The sequence below is a fragment of the Denticeps clupeoides genome, chromosome 19, assembly GCF_900700375.1.
Source record: "Denticeps clupeoides chromosome 19, fDenClu1.1, whole genome shotgun sequence".
Classification (NCBI taxonomy): Eukaryota; Metazoa; Chordata; class Actinopteri; order Clupeiformes; family Denticipitidae; genus Denticeps; species Denticeps clupeoides.
In genome coordinates, this window is record NC_041725.1 from 15939612 (window position 1) to 15960503 (window position 20892).

Here is a 20892-nt window from a genome sequence, read left to right on the forward strand (position 1 = left end):
TAGTAAGTGGGATTTGAACCTGGGTCTTTTGGTTCACAGGCGAGTGTGTTACCCACTAGGTTACTACCACCATATATAAATCCATACACTGTTATTTATTCTTCCCATAGGTATATAGCACTGTCATTTCACTTTGTAATTCCTGGACCTTATTGTATATTTGCATTTTCTTGCTCTTTTTACTACATACGTGTCAGCACTGAAGGAGGTGCTTTTAATCTCATTGTATAGTGACCATAAAAGGCATTTTTTTATATTCTATTCTATTCTATTCTATTCTAAAGATAGATGCCATGTGGGGCCATACAAGTTTATCTTCGTGTCTGAATTTACGACCAAGATAAATCAGAATTAGAAATCTTATAACTCAGAATGTGAGCTGGAAAAGAACTCACCAAGAAGATCCATGAGAAGATTCATGTTTATTTTAGTTCTGTGTAAGAGGTGTCTTAGAATAACAGCGATTATAGAAACAACCCAACAATAGTGGTACAAACAGCCTGATAGACCAATACACTGCAGATATAAGATAATACGAGATTCCCTCCAATACTCATAAAACAGAGCTGGTTTACGCTTATACCTTTTAGAAATTAAACACAAAGATGAAATGGCTTTTTATAGTTCTCAGTTCAATTGCCTGAGAAAATGCCAACACTTAGACATTACGGGCTGCAATACGCACAAACACATACAACAACAAATATACAGGCATATCCGCATGTACAAGACTTGCACGTGAAATCCAAGGTATTAAAAATAATAATAATAACAATAATAGGTAATAATCCAATATTATATTCCCATTCACAATCATATTTCATAAGATTTAATTTTTTTTTCTACTTCTTGATCAACCTGCACAGACCTCATTAGATATATTTTTACAATGTGCATGTTGGGGACATTTTGAAGGTATTAAAGTGTGTTGTGATGGCCACCAGAGGTTTAGCCCATTGTGGTGAAAAGCGGTACTCAGTAATAATTTTTATCCACATGTTGTTTTCCTGCCTGGACTTTTCCTGTTTTATCTACGCTGAATTTCTAACTAGATAAATTACTTCTGGAAGACAAAGATTCTAATTGTAATGCCTCTTCCACAACAGCAGAACGCAAATACAAATCCCTGATCCATCTTAACTGCTGTATCTGATAATGACAGTGCTGCCTGTCGAGAAATTCATATATGACAAAAACTTTCACTTTCACTGGTAAATGGATTAAGGAAGTGGCCCCATAATCAGAATAGTGGTCCGCCAAGGTGCCACTGAGCAAAGCACCGTCCCCACACACTGCTCCCCAGGTGCCTGTCATGGCTGCCCACTGCTCACCAAGGGTGATGGTTAAAAGCAGAGGACACATTTAGTGTCCCTGTGTGCTGTCCTGCAGTGTTTCACAATGACAATCACTTCACTTTCACTTGTAAAATCAACCTAATTATTTTATAGGCCTAAATCAACACACAGATACACAAAACGCACAAAGATATTAAGCAGTGTATTGACTTTGGTACTGGTTTTAAGATATATATTTATATATTTGTATTTTATGAATTTTCATAATCAATAAGCTCGTTTAGGAGATTTGTAAAACTGCATTACTCATAAGTCATTATGTGTTAGTATTGTTTGCGCATTCATACTAATTATTGATTGTTTTGATTTACTTATAATTTTTTCATTTGAGTTGAATTTTTACTCTACCCACCTCTGAATATCATCATTTGAGTTTAAGATGTGGCTGTTTTGGTTTTAAGTGACCAGTCAACAGGAAAACAGAGGTTCTAAAAGGGCGTGTCCATCTGGCTTCCCTTGGCCCCAGCAGGAACCACACCATAGCTGCTCTCCAGCCAGCGCAACCAGCACCGATGCACTTCATTCTGTACCTGGCAAAAACGCAGAAGCCACAGATCAACACACACAGAACCAAAAACATCCAGCCATATCATTCTAACAACAGCAGGCAGCCTGAGCTCTTCACCAGTTCCTGAGCATTCATGCCGATAGTCAGGAGTCAAGAAGCTTACTGGAATGGGATCAAGGGGCTGTGCAGGTCACTGGACATGTTTACCGTCATTTCGAGAGAATCTTTCAGCATGTAATCTGTTATCTCTGTTATCTACAGCAAGCGGTGCTGGACCAGGGCCAGGAAGATAGTGAAGGACCTCAGCCACCCCAACAATGGACAGATGTTCTCTCTGCTGCGATCAGGGAATCGCTCCCGCTCCCTGAAGTCCAACACAGAGAGAATGAGGAGGAGCTTCTTCCCACAGGCTATACAAGCTCTCAACAACAACACTACATAGGACATAACACTAATACACTCCAGTACTTTCACTTTCAATCCTTGCACAATTAAAAAAAACAATTTTTTTTCCTCTTGCACAAATTTTTTACTTTCTCCTTTCACTTTACTCATTGTACCTTCCCCCTACCTGTTACACATATTTTATGTTAAAAGTGTAATATTTGGTTATGTTTGCAATATTTGCATATCGGTTCACTGTATACTTGCAATATTTGCAATACTGTGGTGTGTAGCAGTCGCTAAAAGCATTTCACTGCATATCATACCGTGCATGACAAATAAATATGTGACAAATAAAATTTGAATTTAAAATACTCAGAGTAAAATATGTAAATTAGATGATTTACTACACATAGTGACATTTATGAAAGCTAATAACATTTATGTTACTGTTGTTAAAAGGTTTGTTCCCACTCATGTTAGCATTTATACAGAAATCCTAAAGTGGGATAAAGTGCTTTTGCTATAAAAAAAATTTTTTGACAGTTTTAAACTGTTTTACAGAACTTATGAGCAGTTTACAAGGTTGCAAAAGACTACAATCAATAGTCAATAGACGGGAGACGCATGACTTAAGCAAAAAAACTTCCATTTTGAAGGTATTCTTTATTATAGTTTTGTTTTTGAAGCATTATGCAGTCCCCGCTCTGTTTTTTTTTTTTTTGGATTTGATGAGATACCACAGTCCTGAGAGAATTTCTCATTTATCCTACTTGAGAGCTTGATAGAACTGAAGCAATCATGTCCCACCTGCTTGCATTTGTTCCGACATTCTGGTCTGTTTGGATGCTGCAGTTTTTTTCATGCCTTATGAATATACGATGATGCGCAGAAGGAGATGCTTCTGATGGAATGTGGAACATCTTCAGGGCTTCAGCTGCACCGCTTGCTTATCCCAAGTCACCACTTAGTCTGAATGTATTTCAGTCTTAAATCTGTCAAGCTGCCATGTTGCTAGAGATGAGGCTAAATGTCGATAATTCAGAAAATCTGAGCAGAATTTGTTTTTCTCAAGTGAATCCATTTAGCATCTGTGTGTTATTGCAGTGATGACATTTTTCCTTAAATTTTTCATTTAGATCCTTTTCCTTTTTCTAATCCTGGCTTAAAATGTGGTGATGTGTCCCAAATCTGGAAACAGGGCAGTCTGTATCCCATCTCACTTGTATTTATTATCTAATTTACCCATGAGCACCCAGCCTGTATCATTAGCTCTCTAATCAGAATTGGATATTAATGTGCACTCTTACAATTTACCCTCAAGCATAATTGATGATTTCATCTGTGATGAAAGATGAATGGATGGTTCAGATGGTTTTGGAGGACATTATCTGTTGTGGTTTGTTCTGCATCTCCTCACCTCGTGGTTGAGAAAGCAGTAGAGGACCGCCACCATTAAGCCCTGAAACCGAGTCAAGCAGGAAAGTTAAAATCCAGCTGTTTACATTAGACAAACATAAGAACCAGATGCCAATATGATCTTTAGCCTGAGATTCTCTAGCGTTCTGCCAGTCCCCTCTCTGTTCCACCTCACTCTCCCAGTGGGAATGCAAATTAAGTCTCATCTAATTACTAACAATTTCACCCTCAATCTACATACCACACATGGAAGCTGAATAAGAAAAGAGACCTAGAAGGAATCCGGTGGAAAGGATGATGAAATGAGGAAACCTTCAGGACTGAGAAAATAATTCCAGAAAGTCTAATGCCTGGATGGCTTAAAAGGATTTGATTTAGAAACTCTGGTCTGGTCGATGGAAAAAGGTCAGGAAACCATGGGCAGCCTCATTCATTCTTAAGGAGTCGTGCTTTGAAACTCCAGAATCATTGTGTGGATTGGATTAAAAGTAAACTTTATGATAAGGAATTAATCAGTTTTTGAATGTCCAATTTCAGATGAGCATTGCAGTCATTTGTCACCGACACTGGACACTAATCAGTGCTCCATCACACGAATAACAGCAGAGAGCCAAAAATCTTTTTCATTTATTAATCGAAAAATAAAAATACACACACACACAAAGCCTATAAACCCAGGGCCTGAGACCTCTGACCTGGAAGGAGCCGAGGCCGAGCTCGATGCAGAGACGCAGGCTCATGTTGAAGTAGTCCGGCAGGAAGTTGAAGACTATGTAGTGGGACCCAAACAAGGGGATGAGGAGTAGAGTAGACTTAGCCAGACGGCTGAAACACAGAAATGCAGAGAGGAAAATTTGCTAGTGCCATTCTCTAGTGCCAATGAAGCACCATCAGACCAAGCCAAAAAGACTCAGAACTAAGAAAAGCAAAAAAAAAAAAAGATACATATTAATAACTGAGCATTTAAGCATAAGAAAAAATCTGAATAATATGGCCTTGTTTGTGAGTCTGGTGAAGGTCCATGTTCATTCTGATCTACACCCCTGCATTTGTCACCAGTCCCTTTCCGCTATTAAACAGCCCAGTACCAGTTCAGATTCACTACTTAATGTAACCAGAATGTCTTTGAACAAATCCAGAGGACCAGGAGAAAACCCTCAAACACACGGGTCTGGGTGACAACTTCATGCTGCCAGGCAGAATCTCACCTGGCATGATTACTGTAAATGTAAAAAATAATTAACTGCACTGAAGACAGTGGGAATGGGAACAGAGCCTTAACAGACATTCTGTGGCATAATGGAGAGATTTGAATTCGACTGTTTATGAACATACAATATTAACATTAATTTGCTTTACAGTAGCATTTTTTGTTGCTAGCTTCATCTTTTATCACACATGTGTACTTTACCTATGTACATGTGCATTAAGTGTGTAAACTTAACGCACATCTATTTTATCTGCCTGCCCAAGTCCTGCACCTGCCTGTCTGTGCCTGTGATGGACTGTCCATCCAGTCCCGCATTTTCATTTGTCACTTCATTTTCAGTGTTTGTTTAAATAAAACTCTGTCCTTCGTCCCTTTAAAGGACAGTATTTAACCTGAGACATGTAAACATGGACATTACATTCATTTGCTGGTACCAGTCAAGCTGCACCACGCCTCTACACGAGTCTCTTCCTGCAAGACGTAGCTCTACAATGTCGACAACAGTGGGCTTAGTTAACCATTTTGCTCCTACATCACACCATAATGGTAACTAGTTGTAAACTCACGGTTTTATAGAACACAACATGGCTCAGAACAGAGCAGAGTTTCCATGGAAGCGGGAAAACTCCAAGAAACCCATTACCAAGAGAAAGACATCAAATCTCATCTTCAGCTTGGTAAGAGGAATGATAGAGACTTTGAGGTCAAGTGGAGGAAAATGGTATGTTCTGGGATTAGGACCACCTCACACAACCTTGACAGCTCTCCAAACAGCGGAGCATGTCATGGTTTACAGAAGAACCAATCTCCTTTCAGGACGAGATAAGTGGACAGAATAATATGGACATGTTTTGTGGGAAAGCTGTCTGCTAAAATACTTCTGGGACTTGAGACCAGCCAACCACATACATCTTAAAGACATTTGCAAAGTGCAGTCAGAGATGAAGCTGAATATGGGGATCAAGCTGCTTCAAGCAACCCATAGACTTCAGCAATCAAATGATATTTTAAACATAAGTTAAGTATTTTTGAAAATGTGCAGTTTTTTATTTTCCATGCAGCATGTCTATGTATTCGCACTGAGCAGTAGTTTGGACACACCTTCTCATTCAACGTGTTTTCTTTATTTTCATGACCATTTGCATTGGTAGATTCTCACTGAAGGCATCAAAACTATGAATGAACACATGTGGAGTTAAGTACTTAACAAAAAAAGGTGAAAACATCTTTTATATTCTAGTTTCTTTGCTCTGATTACTGCTTTGCACACTCTTGGCATTCTCTCGATGAGCTTCAAGAGGTCGTCACCTGAAATGGTTTTCCAACAGTCTTGAAGGTGTTTAGCACTTGTTGGCCCCTTTGCCTTCACTCTGCGGTCCAGCCCACCCCAAACCATCTGGATTGGGTTCAGGTCCGGTGACTGTGGAGGCCAGGTCTCCACTTTTTGTTAAGTACATAACTCCACATGTGTTCATTCATAGTTTTGATGCCTTCAGTGAGAATCTACCAATGTAAATGGTCATGAAAATAAAGAAAACACATTGAATGAGAAGGTGTGTTCAAACTGTACTGTACCTACCGGTACTGCGAGGAGTTGTTGAATTGGATCAGCCGAGGGTTGAGTTTCTGCACTAGGATCCTTATGATGTTCATGAAGAGTAGAAAGTTCACCTGTTTACACAGGACACGAAGAGTTAAGGTGGAATCGAAATGCATGAATGAGAGAGAAAGAGCGAGATGATGGGTTTTTACCGCTATTGACACGACGATTGGCCCTTTGATGATCCACCAGTAGGGCGAATTATCATTTATATCCCAGCATCTGAAATACAGCTGCCATTTTTAACCAGATCAGATCTTACAGATGTAAATGAGATATGAATAACTGTGAATGATTGACAGCCCAGAGCCTTTACCATTTTCCCCTCGATTATCCCCACAAACTCACTCTGTATCCTCAAAGAGCAGCCTGGAGCCAATCCACAGGAGGGTAAAAACAATGGGGACACCTGGTGAGAGGAGGAGGAAGAGGAGAATGCAAGAGGTTGGGGGATTAGATTAGAAGCTTTGAACAGAACATGAGAACAGTTCGTGTGGAACTGAATTTTGCCCACAGCCATGCAGTCAATTCTTTAAGTGATGTTTTTTCATTAGTACAGAACGCTGTCAAGTTTTGAAACAAAGAATGACACTAGGTGGTAGTTGCCTAGTTGGAAAGACACTCACCTCTGAACCAGAGGACCACAGAGTCCCAGGTTCAAACCCCACTTACTACCATTGTGTCCCTGAGCAAGACACTTAACCCTGAGTGTCTCCAGGAAGTCTCTCCCTGTCACTACTGGGACTCTGGATTAGAGCATCTGATAAATGAACTAAAGTTAGAGTAGAGTTTAATCATCAGGATTATTTCCATTTGAAATCAGAAGCTCAAGAAGTGCCATCAGATAAGAACAAAAAAAACAGAGGGACCCAGGTACACCCATCTATGGTGTGAAAAAGTCTGGCCAGAAGTGGTCTTCATGGAAGAACTGCAGTCAAAAAGCCACTCCTCCAACATGGTAACAAGACCAAGACCAAACTATGCATGAAAATAAAGGATCTGAAGTGCAGAAAAATGGCAGCTCTGAAACATTTGGCTGTCACAGAATCAGTTTGTTTCTCAGAACACCTGGAGAGCGATACGACAGAGCGGCTGCGTTTCCATTTGCAGCATTTACCAGATGCCCTCATCCAGAGCGCCCGAACCCTGTAGACACTTCTGGTTCCTAAACTGTATATATACTTTTTACATATGTAAATACATTTATTATTTTTAATCATGACATGTATTTACAGCCTGTTCAGGCGCCACATCAGCTGGCATGAATAAAACACATTAATAATTAGGCATAATTATTACAGGTGATCTACCTCATGCTGTCAGAAGACAGAACAACAATCAAGTCCACGTGAATTTGAGAAACATAACTTATATTTGCCACAGAAACAAATAAACCCGTTTCATCAGGATCTGTACAGATGTTTTATTTCAATTGTAGGCTAATTGTAGATATTACAGTAATTTTCTGAGGTTCTCTTCTATCTCATGTCTCAGCCGTTCATTTATATACAATTTAATTCAGTCTTTAATTGAATTCTATTAAAAAAATAATGAGCCTATTAACTCTCAGTCTGACTAATCAAAAAATGTCTCAATAGAACAGAGCCGAACATTGGTTACAATGCGTTCTGCTCATTGTGCATGTTGACTGATCTCACCCCAGCCCAGCAGACTGAAGGCCCACAGGCAGCGGCGGCTGCATGGAAGGACTCTCAGCAGCAGGGAGTTGAGATACACAGCCTCCACCAGCAGCCAGAAGAAATTACACATCACGCAGTAGTGACAGAAAACCACCGAGGCCTTACAGGCGGCCTGAAAAACGAGAGAAATCGTGCCATCAAAATGCGACAAGCAGTGCACCGTGCAAACGCACAGTATCGATTTTCCTGCAAAATAAGCAAATGACTATTAACCAAGCAACACGCCTTCTCCTCACAGCTTACAAAGTATGAAAAGAAAAACAAGACCATTTTACCACAATTTTAAAGATTGTATGTAGCTGACTTAGCTTATCATAAACGCTACACAATAGATAAAGCAGAAACGATCATCAGGTTTCCTTTGAAAAGAACAAACAGTACTAGAGCCCCGCAGGTGATTGAACGGAGGAGAATGGAACCACGCATCGTCCACAAACCAACGTCATCTCCATGCCTGCAGGCTCCCGTTCAGGAGCGGAGACTGCTTGGACAAGGAAGGACAGATGATGAGCTGTGCTTGGCTGACTTACTGTGGATAGCGTGCAATGATTGGTGTCCTCGCTGGTAAACAGGGCGGCATCTTTGATGAAGACGGCCACAGCTTTAAGTATGAAAGTTATGAACAGCTGGATGTGGATATAATTCCGTGCACATCGAAGTCTCCTGAAAGGACCATTAAGCTTCCTTTAAAACCAATCATTGTGTGAATCAAACAGTAATATTCATTTTCATGGTGGATCATGGCAGAAAAGTAAACATGGCATTGATGTGCATTGATGTGTCATTCTTCACTCACACTGGCAATGTTACCCAGTCATGCAGATACCTCCTTTACAACAGTAACCAATCAGATTGAGAGTGAAGTGAAAGTCATTGTGAAACACTGCAGCACAGCACACAATGACACAACGAAATGTGTCCTCTGCATTTAACCGTCACACTTAGTGAGCAGTGGGCAGCCATGACAGGTACCCCGGGGGGGCAGTGTGTGGGGACATCGATCAAGGGGACCTCAGTGGCACCTTGGTGGTTCCGGATTTGAACCCGCAACCTTCTTGTAATGAGTCCGCTTCCTTACCCACAAGGTGACCACTGATATCCAGCTGAGCTACTGCATCAACCTCCTGGCTGGGCTTCCATTGAAGACTATATGACCTCTCATCTGGAAAGGTTCTGGATCCTCAGTGGTGGAACCAACTTCCTGTTGCCATTAGAATGGCCGAGTCCATTCCCATCTTCAGCCGAAGATTAAAGACACACCCTTTAAAGGACTCCTCCTCTCTTTTAAATGTATTGTAATAGGGTTATGGTGGTTTGCAACTGAGTTGGTGGTAGTTATTGATATAAGATTAGCTGTTCAGGTATGAAGATTATATATGGACTACAAAGCCTCAACTAAATGCTGGAAATGTTCAGGTAATGTCTTTTATGTATTTCGAGGTTACCCATTAATCTTCACCACTCCACCAGTTGTCCATCCTGGACCACAGCAGACTTATAACGTCCCACAAGACCTGCTGTGCTGGAGATGCTGTGACTCAGCCATCTAGCATCTATTATCTAGCATTTTTCCTTCCTCACGTGAATTCCAAGAAATGATGTGTCAATTCATGCTTAATATGTCATCCCCTTGACAGGTACCACTCTAACCAGATCATCAATGTTGTTCATGTTGTATATGATCAGTGTCATTGACGTGTCTCACACCTCATCGGTTTTGCCAGAAATCTGAAATGAGCTGAGGAACTACTTTACATCGACTGATTTTACTGATGGTTTCTGTGACGCACAGAGCTAAAGTGTCACTGAAGGAATGTCAGAGGGCAGGTCACACCTTGGCTTTTAGAGGAGAGGCGAAATTACACAGGCAAGGGGTCACATAGAAACTCCACACACTATTTATCTCTACTGTATTTCATCTACTGTGATTCCCTCAGACACTCTCAAGCTCACTCACACACACACACACACACACACACACACACAGGTTCATGGAAGGACCTTTGCCACACAGGAGAAGACAGAATGAGATGCCATGGAAGGATGCCATGTTTTCGTTCAGCATGCATAATGAAACCGAGCAGCAGTGAGCAGACTAGTGGGGTTCTGCGTTTGGGGAGCAGGTGATTGTTCAGTCTGAGTAAAGACATACTTCACATAAACAAGCAGCGGGAATAGTCATACATGATTCATGTTGCCCTGCTGTAAAAATGAAGATCACAAAGAAAGACATTAAATTTAATAACCTGCTTTTAATATAACATTGGATCATATCGATCCATGACTTACAACTAGCATAATAATTTATAGATCTCAGGGCTTTCAGGAGAACACATGTGCAGATGTCTTGTTGACAGAACAAATGCACCTTTATTAAACACAAATGTCCATAGACTCGTCTCAAACCCACAGTTATGGGAAATAATCTGTTTTGTTCAGGGAGATGTTGAAGTGTCACATGCACAGACCACCCATCAGAACGCTGCACTGAACACTCTACATGATGAGTGGGATTCTGCAATCCCATTTTGTTTTTTAATAAAACAAAACGTATAACCTATGGCACAAGCATTCAAATAATTGTTGTTACTGCCTTATCTAAATGTTATAATTATGTATTAAGTCAAAATAAATTCCTGCTCTCATTGTGTACCAAGGAACTGTTGTGCTCTGCTGTGTTTACCTGAACAGTAGTAAAATTGCCATGGCAACAGCAAGAGAGACCAGGGATGCTCCATAGCCAATAGAGTAGATCAGCTTGACCGTGGGAAAATACATGTCCTGAAATTAGAACAATTAACAAATATAATAATTTTTCACTATGATAGTGTGATATTTTTATGTTTCTATACTACTTAGGGATATTTCTAAAAAAAGTATTATTGTGGATCAATAAAATAACATAGTTGAAATGGAGTATAAGGTCATAATTATGACCTCATACTCATACAAGGTCATAATTAAATGATATCATTATAATGCTCTAAGCAAGGATTCTCATCAGCTCCAAACATCCACTGCCAGACTCTCCCACTAGGCCAATTAGTCTAATTAGTCTCAATGCTCAATGCTGTTTTTTCAATTTATTTATTTCCTAATCTAATTTCAGAAAAATACAAATTTTCTTTGGATGAGGTGGATCTGAGATTTCACCACTCAGTGTTTCACTTTTAATCACTACATAACCACGTCTCCAGTGTCATCCAGTGATTAATCCAGCCAATGAGTTCACTATAAATCACACACACAAAGACAGAAATGAAAAAAACAGTCAAAAAAATTCTGTTTCTGAGCTACTTATTAATAAATATTGTGTTGAAGAACCCTAAATTATCTGCCTGTTAGTGGCCTATGTAACGAAGTTTGTTAAAACAGTCACCAGTGACCAGTCTCTTTCCATCACCCTCCTAAACTCTCACACTGCTAAACACCTACAGCATTGCATCTGAAATTTATCTACACTTCTGTAATCCTTGGATTTTTCTGTATATAAGATATTTTACTATATTGCTTACAGTTGTTGTTTTATCCATCAACTGGAATCAAATTCCTTTTATTTGTTCACATCACGGTTCTGATTCTGACAATAACAAGAAAAACCTGTGGGTTCTTTTTAGTTATGTTTGGATCTACATCAGCCATTTTTGACACCTTCTACAACCAAAAAGTGTTGTTTTTTCCAATATTTACTGCAAACACATTCTTCTGATATTAAAACAATTTATATAAGTTTCACTGTTGGTCATGAGGTCAGTCAGAAAAATATAATAATCATTAACAGTAATGTATACTTCTATTGTTACAGCATTTATCAGACACCAGAGCACCTTACAATCAGTGTTCCAGCACAGACCAGCATTAACCAGTACATACCAGCATTCATTAACCAGTACAGATCAGCATTAACTACCAAATACCACATTAACCAGCACAGACCAACATTAACCAGCACTTACCACCATTAAACAGCACAGATCAGCATTAATCAGCACAGACCAGTATTAACCAGCACTTGCCACCATTAACCAGCACAGATCAGCATTAATCAGCACAGACCAGTATTAACCAGCACTTACCACCATTAACCAGCACAGATCAGCATTAATCAGCACAGACCAGTATTAACCAGCACTTACCACCATTAACCAGCACAGATCAGCATTAATCAGCACAGACCAGTATTAACCAGCACTTACCACCATTAACCAGCATAGATCAGCATTAACCAGCATTAACCAGCACAGGCCCATATTTTAACACTGACTTCCTGACCAATAGTGGATGCAGCATCAACCAGGACAGGCCAGCAAGACCAGTCTGTTTGTGGTCATTTGGACAAAGAAGTGACAGTTGTGTCACCTCAGGAATATCTTCTTCCACGCTGCAGGCCACATGATACGCAGGGAAGGGCCTTGTCCAGCCTCTGCCTGTGCAGTTCCGGCTCACCACCCCTGGACATGTCGAAAGGAGAACAAACCAACTTATAAATCATATTCACATTTTGGAACATTATCTTTACCGAAAGACCTGGAGTATTAAAAACCAAAATCCCTTTTCAGTTTTCTTAAGAAAGCTGGTCAGATGAAGAAACCTTGTTGTTGTGTAAATTACAATATGCCACATTTAACTGATATTCGATTAAAATGTTGTTTTTGGTCAGCAACCGCATTGGCTCCGCAGAGTGAAACGGGCGATAAATGTTTTTTATCTTGATGTACGTTGCTCTGCTAAAAGCCGTGAATGTAAATGTCTTATTCACGTATTCAGTTTAATCTCATTTACATTTACAGCATTTACCAGACGCCCTTATTCAGAGCGACTTACAATCAGTAGTTACAGGGACAGTCCCCCCATGGAGACACTCAGGGTTAAGTGTCTTGCTCAGGGACACGATGGTAGTAAGTGGGATTAGAACCTGGGTCTTCTAGGCCACTACCACCCTATTCATTGAGGGGCTGAATGTGTGTTTTGCTGAAAAATATCCTTTCGCTGGGTGGCCTGTATGTGTAGAGGTGACCCATACTGAGTGGTACCTGAAGTGTTTCTGAAGATTGAGAAGACCGCTGGGCAGGGCATGTAGACGGTCTCACCCACCGCGGCCGGCGGCCAACACAGGACGGCGTCCCACATCGACACGCAACCTGAAGCGGCAGACGGTTTCTGGTGTACAACGACGGCCGTCAAGGTTCCAACGTCTGTCCCGAGTGACGTGTCATCTACACTGACCTGCATCTGACATGTTCCTCTGCTCTTCCATCTCTCTGAAGCAGCGTCTCTCCTCCTGCTCCAGCTGGTAGATGAATTCACACTCCGGGTGGAGACCCGCAGACACCTGCAGAAGTTGCAATAAAATCAATTCTTTCGCTTTTTCACCGGCTAGTCCGGGTCGCAAAATTTTATATCCGAACCAAGGCCAAGTTGTTCCAAGTTCAGGTTGTGTAAAAAAAAGTGCCGAGATTAACAAGATTATAAAACCGAACAGAAGAGCCAACAGAAGAGCCACATGTCCTTAGTTCCGAATGAAGATGGTTCAAGAGGTGAAATCCAGAGCTGTCTTTGTTTCTTTCATGATAAAACATATTCTAATATCCCTCATATCAGAGATGAGCATTGACTACTGCTGATTTATACTTTATAATCATTTAAAATAAGACAAGATGCATATGGGTCCCGTTATGTTCACAGCTGTCTTCTGCACAAGGACAGTTTACATCATATCAAGATGCCCGTTTCGCATCACAAGCCTCCACATATTATTCATTCGGAATTCTGCGATGATCCAATAGTGATTCATGACTAACAATAAATGTTAAGGAAAAGGCCTGTTTCTTTTCTGAGCAGTTGGCTGTGGCCGAAAGATTCACGTTTTTTATCACTTTGCTTCCCACATTGACAGCAGAACATGACCAATAAGCAATATATGGATCAAAATCAGTTCAGCTCAAAGTGCCAGATATTATTATTTTTATGTCAAGTAACCATGATGAGATTAATTACATACCTGAGATGACAATGACACTACTGGTGCTGATGGAAAGACAATAACATGCATTTGCGCGAAGCCTCATGGGTAGTGAATCGTCTAATTATTCCTCTGCTGGAACGACGTTATTGATTAAAGAAAAGCTTCATCAGTGCAACAAAATGGAAAATGTTTTCAGAACATTTCACTCCATCAGATGGTTCGACAGGTTGGAAACCCAGATGCTTCGAATGAAGAAATTCAATAATGTGCATCTCTACACACAATATAATCAGTTGTGCATCTACCGGCACCACTAATCACTATAATCGGCGGGCAGATGACACGGCATCGTTACAGCAGGAAAGCCACAGAAGACACAGAATGAGGAGTCACGGAATCTCCACTCCCTTCATTTCACAGTCGCTGATATAATGCCTCAGACGGGAGCTTTTGGGGGGCAAGTGGGGGGCACACCTGCAGGGACAACAGAAGTAGACCCCAGGATACCTGTGACGGAGACAGAGGAGGACGGATGGGCAGAGGGAGAGAGATGAAATCAGCATGCAATTAAAAGACATTTCATACCAGCATGTGGACAAATCTGCAAATCTGGCGATGATGAACAAGGACGCAGCGACTGAACGAGATGGTGTTTGATTGAACGGGTTTGGGTTTATTTCCTTGTTCCTTCATCCTCCACATTTTCTTCTGTACAACCACTTACCTTCAAAGAGATAAATCCAATCAGGTCCCCCACACAGAAGCACCAGGGATACGAGATGAAAAGACCTGGACACTGACCAGCACCTACTTACTGTTATTGCGTATTAAAAGAACTGAAAAGCTCTTGAATGATATAAACATGATTACAACAAGGGAAAAAGAAGACAGAAAGAGAAGGTGAAGGTGAAGTGTCATAAAAAAAGGGGGTTAATAGGCCTTCTGAGATAAGTGTAAATGATTGATTTATTTGCAATGTTTGATTTAGACCAATTCAGTAATAAAAATTTATGTAAAAAAGAGACAAAAGTAAAAGATGTCAGGTGGCCTCTGGGACAGTCATGGTCCCCATAAGTACAAACTGCAGCATATGAATACTGATATATGATCAACTTCAACACAAAATGTCAAAATTGCTTTATATATTTTTAGGGTCATAATCGTTTAATTAGTAAATCCCACTTTTTTGGCATTTTGTGGGTTGTTTAAAAGTAATAAGCGAGCAACCGTGCTCTAAATCAGCGTTATTTACCACTGTAAGTGGTACATTCTGAATCAAATAAAAAAAACTTTATTAACACCGGACAAGTTTGTTTGCTAATCAGATAGGATCTATAGATAGGACGTGTAGGTAATAAAGTTTTTGTGGTATACAATCAGATTTTAAAACTGCAGCACTGTGAGTTAATTCTTCATCAGCGTCAACCTGGGCTGGTGGGAGGAGCCTGAATGCTGATGCAGCCAGAGGAGGCGTGGTTTCACAGAGAAAACGAACCAATACAGAGGGAGGAGTGGAGGATGGGCATGTTTAACACAACACAATAAGAAATGGCACTAACATAAAGCATATTATCTTTGGTAAATCTGAAAAGTTCTTTACTGAACAGATAGGGAGGAATAGGTTTTCATTTAAAACTGAGTCATAGTTTATTTGTAAAATTTATTTTTTCATTGCACCTCTACACACACACATATACAGTACAGGCCAAATGTTTGGACACACCTTCTCATTCAATGTGTTTTCTTTATTTTCATGACCATTTACATTGGTAGATTCTCACTGAAGGCATCACAACTATGAATGAACACATGTGGAGTATTGTACTTAACAAAAAGTGAAGACCTGACCTCCACAGTCACCGGACCTGAACCCAATCCAGATGGTTTGGGGTGAGCTGGACCACAGAGTGAAGGCAAAGGGGCCAACAAGTGCTAAACACCTCTGGGAACTCCTTCAAGATGGTTGGAAAACCATTTCAGGTGACGACTTCTTGAAGCTCATTGAGAGAATGCCAAGAGTGTACAAAGCACTAATCAGAGCAAAGAAACTAGAATATAAAACATGTTTTCAGTTATTTCACCTTTTTTTGTTAAGTACATAACTCCACATGTGTTCATTCATAGTTGTGATGCCTTCAGTGAGAATCTACCAATGTAAATGGTCATGAAAATAAAGAAAACACATTGAATGAGAAGGTGTGTCCACACTTTTGGCCTGTACTGTACATCCTGGGCCGTTTAGAAAATGTAAGATTATCGACAGATTTCCGGTGAGGACGTTCTCAAATCCATTCCAATGAAATGTGATGTTCCAGACACGAAGGATGGGTGACGGTTAAATCAGACCCAAAAAAGAGCACCAGAAGGGTAATTACGCTGGCATTAGCTCTGCGAGTGATAGTCACTAATCATTCTCTCCCCTCATGGCACACAATTATTTCTGCTCATCTTATTTTGTTGAAAGTTTTTCATTTCTTTCGGAAAGTAAAAAGTAATTGTTTTTGTAATTGTGATGACAAGCATGAAATGTGTCCTCTGTGTTTAACCATCACCCTTAGTGAGCAGTGGGCAGCCGTGACAGGTGCCCGGGGAGCAGTGTGTGGGGACCTCAGTGGCACCTTGGCGGCTCGGGATTCGAACCCGCGACCGTCAGATTACGCAAAATCTTGATAAATCCAACAGTGAGCAGCTGAGTGAGTTAATAGAAGGGATTTAGGAGGATTACATCACACACAATTTAACAGTGAAATGGAGGCGCGTCACACAGAAACGACAATGACGGTTTGGCTGCCGTAGTAATTCCAGATCATGCATGAAGCCATAATATTACACGTTTGATTAAAGGTCAACCACGATGGTTAAAACCCCGAATTTGGTGTAGGTCTTCTCTGCTAAAACCTGCACTGCATAATCCAACCATTTCAGGACCACTACTATCATTTTGTAGCTTTGTAGACTCAAGAGTGTTCATCACAACACAAAACTTCAAGGCAAAATATCAAATATCAATCATGAATCAAGGAGGAATCTGCAGTGCAAAGATTCTATTCGAAGGGTACGAACCGTTAATACAGCACTACTACAATCCCACTTCTAACCCACAACGTGAACATTCTTCATTGGAACGTCATTCATCAACTGGAACCTAATGGAGACTCCATTATTGTTGCTAGCGGACAGATAATCTGCCGATTATTAGTCCTTTTAAATGCCCCTTAAATCAATAAATGTAATGAACATTCTGACTAGATGTCAAAAAAAAAATATGTTTTTTAATTGTTTTAATTAATATCATGATGCTATTATAGACAGTACAATTATTAGACTATTGTTATTGTGGGCAATTTATTGAATCTCCCTGAGATTCCCACACCAGCCCAACATCCTAAATACGGGCCACCTGATCTTCAGTAATACTGCTGGTTTGGGAAAAGCAGGGTAGCAGCTGTCTCATCCTGTCCCTAACAGGCGTGACAGAACATCATTAACAGTCAACAGCGATTCCCACCACGCTGCACTGTACAAATGTCCTGACTTCATCTCGCTCTCTGTTCTTCTGCGTTTCACACACTAATCAGAGCTGCAGGCTAAATCGAAAGGTGAAACGCAGGGAAGTCTTTTTGTTGTTTTTTTCCTCATCATGAGACCTCAGACCGCTCTGAAGGAGCCGTAACATCTAACATCCATTAAGTGCAGCCTTCCCAAGAAGGCTTTAATTCTTTTAATGGACTTTAATTCTACACACATCCCCATCCTCCTATCCACCTTCCACTCATCCTCCATCGCCCAACTGTCATGTGGCTGTGTGAGAGTTGTTCCATGCATCGGAGTGCAGCCGAAACCTGAGTCTAGAACCTGAGTGAGTGATGAAACGTTTCTGATAAATCCAGGTGAAACCCCGGAGGTTCCTCAGGTTCCTTCCCAAGAAGGGTCCATATGGACTTTAATTCTACACACACACACATTCACCGACTCCATCACCACGTCTCCATCCTCCTATCCACGTTCCACCCCTCCATGTAGCTGTGTGAGAGTTGTTCCATGCATCAGAGTCTAGAACCTGAGTGAGAGATGAAACGTTTCTGATAAATCCAGGTGAAAACCCGGAGGTTCCTCAGGTTCCTTCCCAAGAAGGGTCCATATGGACTTTAATTCTACACACACACACATTCACCGACTCCATCACCGCGTCCCCATCCTCCTATCCACGTTCCACTCCTCCATGTAGCTGTGTGAGAGTTGTTCCATGCATCGGAGTCCAGAACCTGAGTGAGTGATGAAACGTTTCTGATAAATCCAGGTGAAACCCTGGAGGTTCCTCAGGTTCCTTCCCAAGAAGGGTCCATATGGACTTTAATTCTACACACACACACATTCACCGACTCCATCACCGCGTCCCCATCCTCCTATCCACGTTCCACTCCTCCATGTAGCTGTGTGAGAGTTGTTCCATGCATCGGAGTCCAGAACCTGAGTGAGTGATGAAACGTTTCTGATAAATCCAGGTGAAACCCTGGAGGTTCCTCAGGTTCCTTCCCAAGAAGGGTCCATATGGACTTTAATTCTACACGCACACACACACACACACACACACACACACACACACACACACACACACACACACATTCACCGACTCCATCACCACATCCCCATCCTCCTATCCACGTTCCACCCCTCCATGTGGATATGTGAGAGTTGTTCCATGCATCGGAGTCCAGAACCTGAGTGAGTGATGAAACGTTTCTGATAAATCCAGGTGAATCCCCGGAGGTTCCTCATGGTGTGTCTGTGTGAAATGGTAGTGCGCAGTAGTGATCAGAAAGGCAGAATATTGGGACGGAGTAAGACGCCTGGCCGGAGGGCACCGCACCAGGGAACCCCCCCATTTCCGACGCCGCGCCCCGGAATCGTGAACCCGACCGCCGCCCGCAAGAAAAGTTCCGCGTCGCGGTCCGAGCGGCGCGTAAAAACTTGTCTACTCACCATCGCGATGCGGTGCGCGGCGCGGGAGGAGACGCGTCTTCTGGCGCGCCGGCCGACGCGTCGAGAGCCGGACGGAGCACCACGTGACGCGGCCACCGTGGAGAAGAAGGGGGGAGGCGGCCGGGCCAAGTTTCCGAGGCGCTTAACAGTTCGGTGCACGCCAATTAGCCCCCCGAAAGTAATCGAATGCACGACTCTGTCCCCGGAGATGAAGATGGGTCTGCATTTTAAGCAGGAGACCCTTGGACCGTGTTATCATCAAATTAAGGAAGATCTTTTTTATTGGCCCCCATGCACCTTTGCTGTCTGGTCCTGATTGCTGAAGTCTGGACATCACGCTGCTAAAAGCATAATTGTCTCTTGAGGGTCAGTGTTGGGTTTTTAATGCTGTGATTCCTCCTCCCTTCACTTCAGCTTCCAGTCCTCCAATTTTCCACACCTTTAACAAATCGGGGCCGTCCTGCAAGGATCCAGAATGATCCGATTCTGTTAAGGTGCACATGATTAAAAAGCAAATTTTGAACCATGATGATATGGGTTCGAACTGAGACTGAAATGTCTGTCCTGCATGTCTCTGCAGCCTTAATCTGAAAAATCAGACTGAGACATTAACCATCACCCGGGGAGCAGTGTGTGGGGACCGTGCTTTGCTCAGTGGCACGTTGGTCGCTCAGGATTCGAACCGGCGACCCTCTGATGACGGGTTCGTTTCCTTCCCCGCTAGGCCACCGCTGCCCCTAATAAATCCGAGATCAAACTGGCAAGATTCAGATTTTCTTCAGATTTTTTCAGATTATTTTAGGGTCCTGACCTTATGTAGACAGAAGTAGTGAAAAAACTATGATCTGTGCATCTGTTGCTGGTGAAGGTTGTGTTGATAATGCCACCGTATGTACTTATGGCTGACGTTCTGCTCATAAGACACTTCTCTGGCTCAGCTTTGAAATACTTTCCTTCAAATCTGGCTGTAGGAAGTTCTTTGAAAGCCTCGTGGCCATTTTTTTATCTCGTGGATATCTCGGTGTAAAATGTAGGTGTTTAATTTGATCTCTTTGTCTCTCGGCTTTGGTCTCCTGGTCGATCCTGCTGTTAAGAAACATTCCCAAGTGTCTGGGGTGTGATGGAAATACTTTGTCTCCACACTTTTAGGATGACTGTAAGTGCGATTCTGATTTCTCTTGCCTTTACGACCATCTAAAATGATGCTGAGAGGCTTTTAACTCTCTCACAGAAGCGAGCGCGTATTACTTCTATTTTACTCTGAGTGAACTGAAAACTCTCACTCACTTCACATTGGCGCATTATTCTGCTGGCTGAGAACTTCAGAAACCGGGGCGGTGGTGGTCCAGTGGGCAAGGAAGCGGATCCGCAATCACAAGGTTGCCGGTTCGAATCCCAAACCAACAAGCAAAGTGCCAAAAAGGATTCGTCCACACTGCTCGCTAAGGTGATGGGTTAAATGCGGAGGACACACTTCAATGTGTGCACATTCCACTTTCAGATGGATGAACAACGCTTCTCTTGTCATAACTTTTAAAGTGATGCTCTTGGCATTATTGTTCCTGAATTCTGAATGTTATGTGCTTGGTGAAAGCCTCTATAAAACACAGAACACAGACAGAGCCTGTGTAGCTGCACAGCGGTCAGAGTGACCGCCTTGACATGTCCACCTCGTGAAGGTATTTTCTGGTCCACGGAGGATATGGAACAAGATTCTTCAATTTAGATTACAGAATATCTTCACTGCGTCTTTGTTTCAGAGAGGGGG

At 41.7% G+C, this 20892-nt stretch overlaps 1 protein-coding gene across 1 annotated transcript; it reads right to left on the reverse strand.

Annotated features, from left to right (window-relative positions):
• Positions 1-674: 674 nt before the first annotated feature.
• On the reverse strand, positions 675-19207 carry ghrhrl (growth hormone releasing hormone receptor, like). The gene is made up of 13 exons (XM_028962012.1): positions 19125-19207; positions 13403-13508; positions 13210-13317; positions 12536-12627; positions 10860-10957; positions 8707-8839; positions 8135-8288; positions 6825-6885; positions 6629-6698; positions 6456-6547; positions 4362-4491; positions 3668-3709; positions 675-1885 (listed from the first exon to the last, which is right to left on the reverse strand). The coding sequence occupies exons 1-13, from the start codon at positions 19125-19127 to the stop codon at positions 1784-1786; spliced, it is 1191 nt and encodes a 396-aa protein (XP_028817845.1). The 5' UTR covers positions 19128-19207; the 3' UTR covers positions 675-1783.
• Between the last annotated feature and the right edge of the window lie 1685 nt (positions 19208-20892).

Coding starts and splice junctions, on each gene's coding strand:
- ghrhrl (XM_028962012.1), bottom strand. Junction 12,628..13,209: donor AATCTTCAGAAACACTTCAG/GTACCACTCAGT, acceptor CGACATGTCCAG/GGGTGGTGAGCCGGAACTGC. Junction 4,492..6,455: donor AACAACTCCTCGCAGTACCG/GTAGGTACAGTA, acceptor TCTGTGTTTCAG/CCGTCTGGCTAAGTCTACTC.